The sequence below is a fragment of the Cibotium barometz genome, chromosome 22 (genome assembly GCF_041138505.1).
Source record: "Cibotium barometz isolate CiBa-2024 chromosome 22, ASM4113850v1, whole genome shotgun sequence".
Classification (NCBI taxonomy): Eukaryota; Viridiplantae; Streptophyta; class Polypodiopsida; order Cyatheales; family Cibotiaceae; genus Cibotium; species Cibotium barometz.
Genome location: NC_141067.1, coordinates 12695091 through 12704328, shown reverse-complemented (window position 1 = coordinate 12704328; position 9238 = coordinate 12695091). Strand labels below are relative to the sequence as shown.

General features: G+C 41.3%; 1 protein-coding gene across 1 annotated transcript; it reads right to left on the bottom strand.

Annotated features, from left to right (window-relative positions):
• Positions 1-238: 238 nt before the first annotated feature.
• Positions 239-4365, bottom strand: LOC147626296 (uncharacterized). The gene is made up of 6 exons (XM_086816777.1): positions 3894-4365; positions 3718-3823; positions 2834-3628; positions 2182-2318; positions 1847-2093; positions 239-368 (listed from the first exon to the last, which is right to left on the bottom strand). Exons 1-6 carry the CDS (start codon positions 4207-4209, stop codon positions 239-241), a joined length of 1731 nt encoding a protein of 576 aa, XP_086672903.1. The 5' UTR covers positions 4210-4365.
• Positions 4366-9238: the final 4873 nt, after the last annotated feature.

The following is a 9238-nucleotide window of genomic DNA, read 5'->3' as shown; positions in this document are numbered from 1 at the left end:
TCAGCCCCTTGCTGCCCGGACCAGATCAGGGAATAGACAGCTTGGTCATTTTCTTGAGTATGCACTCCTTGCTACAGCTTGCAATGAAGAGCCTTTGTGCCATAAAGATGCTTTTGACAGCAAAGAGTGGATGGATGCAATGAAAGCTGAGTTAAAATCTATTGCCAAAAATGAAACATGGGAATTAGTAGATCTCCCCCCTGGCAAGCATGCCATTGGAACACGGTGGGTCTACAAATTAAAAAGGAAATCTAATGGCAGCATAGATCGATACAAAGCTCGTCTTGTTGCAAAAGGGTATGCCCAACAACAAGGCATTGACTTTGAGGAGACATTTGCCCCCACCTCCAGGATTACTACGGGTGCGTCTATTTAGCGAGCCAAGAGCAGTTAGCACAGAGCAGTGAGTAGAAATAAAGTCCTTGTGAAAGTGAGCAAGTAGGGGCATGGTATGATGTTAAGTGAGCATGTAATGTTAAAGAGAAGAGTGAAACCATAGTGCAACTCTATAATGAACAGAACAAAGAAGACTAAAAAAGTTTAAAAATGACTATTGCAAATAAAGCATTTTCAAATGAATGGTGCGGATATAAAAAATCACTACAAAACTCATACTACTTGGCTCGCTAAAAAGACGTTGAATTGGTCATTGAGCTACTAATAGAAACAAACTATTGTTTGCAACCACATGGAAACCACAGCGACCAGAGAGCATAGAAATCAAGCCATTAAGATGCACACCAATTTTAATAGCCATACCACTGACACAACAATATAATACTCTTTAGAAACCATAACCATAGGATTTAAAATTTTTATAATCCAAATAAAAATTGTCCAACAATCAGCTACATGCTATTGTAAAAAACATTCAGAAGCATAACATCCATCAAAACATTACTTCCAATAGTCCCAAAAAAATGATTGTCTCAATTAAAAAAAGACTATCTCTAATGGCATTCTGATGTAGACATGTGATCCTCATAACTGCAAGAGACACAAAGAAAAGAAAATAAGCTTTATCAATACAAAATTATTCTCTACTAACATATTTATCTTTTCAACATGCATACCTTTGCTGAGTATGGTTCTAACAGGTGGTCATAGATCCGCTCATCCTTGTCTAACATTATGACATTGCGATCCATAAATGCTGCCACTAGCCCAAGAGTTCCAGTGCCAGCAAACAAATCCAAAATCGTGTCCCTAGGACGACTGAAGACGGAGACGATGTATTTGCTAAGCCGCTGACCTCTCTGACAACCGCCCCGCCATGGTCTACCCTTTCTCTTCACCAGATCCTCCGATGGCACTCTTGAAAACGCACACAAACCATTAACCATATGCCATAAAGATCACCGAAAATCATTTTAAATTCTATCTTGATTTGAATGCATACATACATGTCAAAGATAAGATCTTGCCCTACATCAAGATCATCACCTAGTGCCAAATCCCTTAGTTGATCCCCATGCATCACAAAGCTTGTAGCAGGAGATGTTGAGCGAACAAAAACAGCCAATATTAGACAAGTGACCTACAAGCAAAGACACATTGGTTGTTCATGCATTTTCACCTTAAATGGGACAAAGAAGATTTGCACAAATGACAGCCCCAAAGAGAACAACACCAATACCTGGGTAGTAATCATTTGCCCCATCTTCTTCCCAATAGGTGGTTCTTCCCAATAGGTGGAGTACACCTCACAACCTGTCTATGATAAATGCCAAACCCAACGCTCTGTGCAACCTGCTCAATGGTCACTCCTTCTTCCATAGTGTAAAGGCATGTAAAGAAGCCTCGATCCGAGAGACAAGAATCAACAACTTTAAAAGTAGAGTCATACATGCCATCCCCAATCTTATTCCAATATGGAACCTTGTTTGCAACACAACCTCCAATGATGATATTTGAGGGGAAGTCTGCAAATATCAACTCCACACAGTAATCGGACCCTCTACTTTTGACATTCCCTACTGTGCAAATAACATTCATGGCATCAAGCACTTGCTTTCCCAATGAGGATGCATCCTCCATGTTCACAAAAGTAGCTGCAAGGTCCTCAATACTGACATTGAAGGCATAAATGGTTCCTATAGACAGGTTTTTGACATTTAACACACATAGTCTCAAGTCAAAACAATCGGATCACGATAGAGATGAGGTAGGAAGCTCACATACCTGGAGCTTGCAATGTCTTGGTTATGATGTCAGTTGGTTGTATCCCGCCTGCACTACTATTGGATGTCTGTTGTTGACTCTGCTCCCTATTTGCTTCCATTGCTCGATTCACCTCCAATGCACGATTCACTATTTCCCTCCCTAAATTCACTGGCAATGACTTACGAAAAGAAGCCGATGCAATCGATGTTGCATGTGATGTGGATGTGGCCTCATTATGATCAATTTGCTGGCTACGAAGCTCCAATATAGACTTATGTTGGCGATACAGATCAAGCTCCTCCTCAGGCACATGGTTTCTTTCAAGGTCCAACCACCACGGGCAGAAACGAGACTCTATGCTTGACATGGCCTGTTCAATGACAAACATGGGTAAACACAACTCACCCTCAATATGAACATGTTTCTCAATCATGGATTCAAAATGACAAATTCAATCACTTACTCTTCCAAGCTTCAAATCGGCATACATATAAGATTGATTGTCAACACAAAGCCACACACTAGCGAGAGGGGGTAAAATATCCAATTGGTGCTCCTCAATTTCAGAAAGCAACCATCTGCAAGCCAAAGCACAAATGATAAAACAACACACAGAAAGAAGCATGCATGTTTTTTAACAAGGAATATCTGGGTTATGTTGGAGGAAAACCTATAAACGACTCGCCGTGCAGCACTTTGTAGGCCTGGTTGATGGTCAATATCATGGCTAAATTTTATGCCTCCTTCGTGCACTTTGAAAGCCCTTTTGAAGTACTTTCTTCTGCATAGAACAACAAAAGAGGTGAATCGGCTCTCACCTGGCAACCTGACTCGATCGGCATTTTTAATATCATTTTGGATTCTCAAACCCAGCTCCGTGATCTGAAGCCAGTAGGAGTACATGTGCAGCCATTCCCTAACCTTTGTCTTATCATTTGGCATACCCTCAAGTGATCGCACTGCAGCCTGAGAGTTGTCCAATAGCTTGACAATGTGAGCCTTATCTGTGTCTCTGATGCAAGCAGAACCTATCATATTGAGCTTTTCCTCTGTGGCCACATGATTGCTTGACGCGTGCCATGGGAGGGAGAGCACTGCACACCAAAAGGCCTCACCGTTGGAGGGATCAGCAATCCTTGCATATTTTGATGTTTTTCCTCTGTAGAGAACTTCTACCTTTCGAGTCACATTCTCCCTAGCAGACTCGGCAAGTGGTCCATTTGATGCCTCATCAATTTTTTGCTCCATCTCATCCTTGAACAAGAGCCAAGTCATAATCTGGATTGGCAAATGAAGCCAACTAGGCCTTCCTCTGGCAGATGCACTCTGCATCTCTCTCTCAACCCATAGCTTGTCCTCATTGTCCAAATGTGCCATGAGAGTTGTTAGGTCGGACTCTCCCAATCTTCTTAGTTGAAATAGACGATCACCAAATGTGGTTGGCACAAATGCATAATCATGCGTCCTACAAAACAAAGAAGAAATATGTTAATATTCTTGAGTACAAACAACTTACTTGACATAGAAGGAGACTCTGATAACAAATTAACTTACTTGTTCAACCTGGACAATGAAAACAAAAGCTCACCCACATCCCTCCGCTCGAACACATAAAATTTACAGAGAACACAACAATGCATGGACAAATCCCCTTGAAACCCTGTAATAAAACACAAAATTAGGAAGGACAAAGAAGCATAAGAAACTATAACATCCCAATGAGAACTCACCTGTAGAAATGCAGTCCATCCAAGCATTGTGTCGATTATTACCATCAAGAATATGCACCATTTTTCGGCTCAAGTACGGACCCCACTCGGGGTCAAGTGCAAGAGTTTCCTCAAATTGTTGATTCACAGTCCTCCAATGCTCATCCCAAGATTCCTCCCTCTCTTGTGTCAATGGTGTCTCCTCCCCTTCCAAGTCCATAATTGATACTGTGAAAGCTCCCATGCTCTCAATGTACCCACCTAGTTTTTTGAAGCTTCGAGTAAGAGATTTATCTGTTGAGGGAGAAACCTTTCGGATTGCCTCCGTCTGGATCATCCTACAGAGAGGAACACGTGGAGGTGGAGACCTAAATTTGACTCCTATCCTATCTAAAAAGGCTTGTGGAGTAGATGTCTCTAGAATCTTCCCAAAAATATCAACCTTATTTTTTTTCTGCTTGCTTCCTTCAGTTTGGGTTGTGACAACTGTTTCTTCTTGATCCTCTAGTGGATGTGTGTACTCTTCCCCCTCTATCTCTCTCCCAGTATCCTCAGTATTCTCACCTTCATCCTCATTATCACCACCTTGAGTATTCTCACCCTCATTTTGATCACCTTTATTTTCCTCAATTTCCCCCACTACATTTTGTCCATCCTCCTCATTTCTTTCATCACTATGTAGATGCTGCCTATCCATATCCACCTCCAGGTTAGTGTCATCTATGATATGTACCGCATGCTCTGTAGTAGTAGGGTTTGAGGAGGCGGCTTGCTCCAAAGTGCTAGAAAAATCAGCTTGCCTCCTTGTGTGTCTCGATGAGCTCTCACCTGGGCCAACCTGCACACTCTTTTTCCGCTTAGCAAGAGGTAACTCATCCATTTTTGCACAACAAGAACCTTTCAAGCAAGATGCTCTAGTGAAATGACTCGAACTCATTTGAAAACCAGATAGCCATGCAAAAATACAAGAACAAATCTTCAAATAGTATTGTACTCGTATTGTATAATTAATTGATTATTTTAACAACAAATTCAGTAATACGACACAAACTTAAAGAAAAGGTGGCACATTCACTAAAGAGATTAAATTCAGTACTGCAACACAATCATCAAACAAAGGTGGCACATTCACTATCCAACAAAACGGCCAACTCATTATAACGAACAGAATATCTTTGAGATTATCATATGGAGTGCTTTGGCCCAAATTCCAAGGCATTCAAAGCCGTATTGAATATTTTAAAAAAATCTCCATTGGAAAATATTTACGGAGCCCTTTTCAGGTGATCAATTCAAGGCATTCAAGTTTATTGGAAAATATGTAAAGATTCGGTAGCCCAAATCTGAAGGCATTCAATATTGAGTACTAATAAACTTTAGAAGTGATATTTCGCAATCCAACACTTTTTTAAGGACAAACTTTTTTCTTTTTGTGCTATTGTTCTTTAGATGCACATGTTTGCTGGTCTCCTCTCTCGACTGTGTGAGCCGTTTCTCAACCAAGAAGACATCAAATGTGAGTTTTTTGAGCTTCTTGTATACACAAAGTCTGCATAATATAGACAGTAGTAAGAGAGACAGTCTATGCAATGTGTTTGAGACAGCACCATATAGATAGCATGTTCTTACACTACTCTCTCCAAATTTCTGCCGCCGGGGGGATCCAAGGGGGGCCGGCGGGGGAGTTCGGGGGCAGCGCCCCCGAAGCTTGAAACGAACTCAAAATCGTGATGATTTTGTCAATGCTCGGCAGCAAAACATCCTATTATTTTGTGCGCTGAGCGCACAAATTAATTCAAGAAAAATAGCAAGAGGTAACGCCGCACATCTCATACTGTGTGTGGAGTGTGGCAGCAGCAAAACATCCTATTATTTTGTGCGCTGAGCGCACAAATTCATTCAAGAAAAATAGCAAGAAGTAACGCCGCACATCTCATACTACTGTGTGTGGAGTGTGGCGGCAGCAAAACATCCTATTATTTTGTGCGCTGAGCGCACAAATTCATTCAGGCAAAATAGCACAAATTCATGGATGATGATACCTTTCTGTGTCTCTTTGTTGGGGAGAAAGATTGGAGTGGGGAGAGGGCCCTGCGCATGAGATCAGCGTTTCTTTGCTGGGGAGACGTATGATGCTTCATGATCGCTTCTCTGCGTGTGTGTTTGAGGGAAGATGCTTCTGTGTGGAGGACGACTAAAAGCGTTAAGTAATTGCTTCATAAGAAGTAGCCGACTACTAAAAACCCTAAGTTAGGCACTGGACAAATTTTTTTATCCTAACACTAATGAATTTCAACACTAAAATTTAAGGGTTTGGTCAATATTTTTTCGATTTATTTAAATCTATAGCACAGTTATGGTATGGCATCCAACTGGTAGAGTTTTTGAAATCTAACAGGAGATTATGAAAAAGCGCAAGAACTAACACAAAGCAAATATGTGTGTGTGTGTGTGCGTGTGTGTGTATACATACACACACGTGTACACACAAACATATATACATATATACATGTACTCTTTTTGATACCCTTCATTATGACTATTTTTGCAATAAATATTTTTATTTGCTTCTACCCATAGTCTTAAAATGAGCCTGGTAAAATTGTATTATGGCTAGTATATGCTATTGATTAGAGCAAGAACATCTAATATTAAAATATTTTTGGCTAATATTCAATGTAAATTCCTTAATTGTTGTTGTGATTGCATTATGCAGGGAGGCTCGTGTTTTCCTCCATTCTACAATGGGTGCATGCATCCGAGTCCCCTTCTTGAATGGCAAATGTCTTGTGTCAATCAACATGATCCGAGGGAAGCTTGGAACTATTGGTGGGATAAATGTGGAGGCCTTACTTGAAATTGGAGGAGAGTATGAGCCCATTTGTCCTTTACACTTGTATGCAGGGATTGGAGACGAGGCATATTTTATCTTGGAGCATTCATTGTCCTCTGTATATATTGCCAAATCAGAGAATTATTTTGAGACCCCAGAACAAGGCCCCTCAACTATATTTCCTCCCGGTTCTCGAAAGAGTACTCCAATGTAAGTGGCATTAACTTTGACTTTGACATTTTCTGTTTTGCATTGCGCATTGAATTAGAGAGCATTGTGCTTTACAGTGACTTGGACACTGAAGAGATAGAAGAAATCAATGTCCAAGCACATGGATCATTGCAAGAGGAGATAGAGGTCTCTCCTATGGAAAAGTGCTTTCAACATTTGGAAGAGGAAGATGTTCAGTTTGATACTGCAGTCTCTTGCTTTCAAATAATCCGCATGTTACCTCCTACTGATGTCTTGCACACTTTAATCCATGATTGTGATTACAAAGGCAAGGTAAAAGAGCTTCCCAAGGTGTACCCAGAGTTCAGTACATATGAGCTTGAAGGTGGGAAAGGTATGGAAGGGATGGAGCAAAAATACGAGGGCAACATTTGGACAAAGCCACAAACGCAAACTAGGGCCAATAAAACTTTTGTTCTTAGGAAGAGCTTCTGCGGGGGAACCTTCCAGTGCATGAATGAGCACTGCTCCTTTAGGACACGTATGAATCAACCAAACAAACTCCATTGGAATGGGCAGCTGATAAAATCTCCAAAATATGGGAATTTAGCAATTGGGAGCTTTGGGAACCTTGAGTGTTTTTTCTACAAGCATGTGCCAATGTGTCTTAAAGAATGTCCTGCCTGTGTCTATTATTTTATGCCAAAAGAATCAATGCATAGCAGACTATTTATTCATTATGGCAAACATACACACATGGTTTCCAAGGGAATGTGCCGAGCATCGATACGAAATATCAAGGCCTTTGTAGCACGTGCAGTGGGCATCGACCACAACGCTGGGCCCAGAAAGGTACAAATGATTGTGGCAAGGGAGGTGGTTCTAAGAGCATTCACTGATGATGACAAGACACAGGGAGAATTCATGACAGAGAGGGAGCTACAGGAGATGTCGCAAGAGTTGCAAAGTTTGATAAATGTCAAAAAGTACGTAGGAAGTGAAATTTAGCAAAGAATAGTATGCAATTATCATCTTTAATACACTAAGTATGCTTTATGAATGCAGGGTGAAGCAGATGGTAATGCAAACACGAAAAACAACACGGCCTCTGGGTGAAGGATATGAAGCCATTCTTAATCTAAAAAGAACATGCCATTTTGAGTTCTTCCATGGTTCTCGATTTCCATTGCAAGCCACCACTACTACTGAGCGTTGCTTTATCTTTAAGATGTCTACTACTGGACCTGGTTCTGGGATTGACATTGTTCGGCGAATGGACAAGGATGGTAATGGGGATCTTAATCAAGCATGGGTCTGCTTTGATCATGTGCATCGAGTGGATACTAGATGGCATACAATGGGAGCACATGTTTATGACCACATGTAAGTTACAAGCGGTAGAGAGCATTGCTTAATTTGTGTCTTTAATATAACTCTGTTTCCATTTGTGGCATGCAGGATTGGTGAACTATTGACAATAGCAACTTGTGAATTTAGAGAAGAGGATGAGGATGCTCAAGTCATGTTTTGGGAAAATATGAATTTGGTAATGGTGGAGCACACAGGGAAGGTAGCAAATTTTTTTGGGTTTATGGCGGATGAGGCTGGCGCTAACTGGAATGCAGTGAGACGTGTCTTCAACGACGGAAAGGAGATGATTGAAAGGGAAAGGTCATGTTTATGGCATTGGGAAGACAACCTTCGTGTCCACACGCAGAGGTACATCTATAGCCCACATCAAGAAAAGCACAGGGAGATGTGTGAGAAGTGGAGGACTGCCCCAAACAAAGAAAGTGCCCTTCAGCAATTTTGCAGGATACGAGCATGGTGGGCAACTGGCAAGGCAGCTGATAGAAACATCCCTAAGCTTCTTAGCTGGTTGAGTTGGTGGCACTATAGGGTTAGTCGATGGGGTCATTTCATTTTAAAGGTAATGTTTGTAAGAGATTATTCATTGTATTATTGTGTGCCTCCTACTTATGTGCACTGCATTGTTTTTAATCAATTTCTACCACTCTCTTGTAGGATGGAGAGCCTATTGTCAATGCTCTTGTCCCAAGGACAAATATGTCAGAGACCAAGCATGCAAGCTGGTTGGCAGGGGAGGGGTATAGGCAAAAGATTAGTCTTTATGATGCTTGTGTGACAGATCTAATCAATGCTTACTTCCAATGTGCCAGACAACTGGCTTTCTTGGAAGGAAAATACACAGGTTGTGGGCCTACATTGGAGCTTTTGGTTGAGAGAGCTCTTTCTCGACAGAAAGCAAGTCCATCCCCAATAGCTACCTCACGAGCAGTGGATGATGCAGTGGCGGGGACCCCTATGTTTTCAAATAGGGTAAAATTCAAGGGTGAGAATA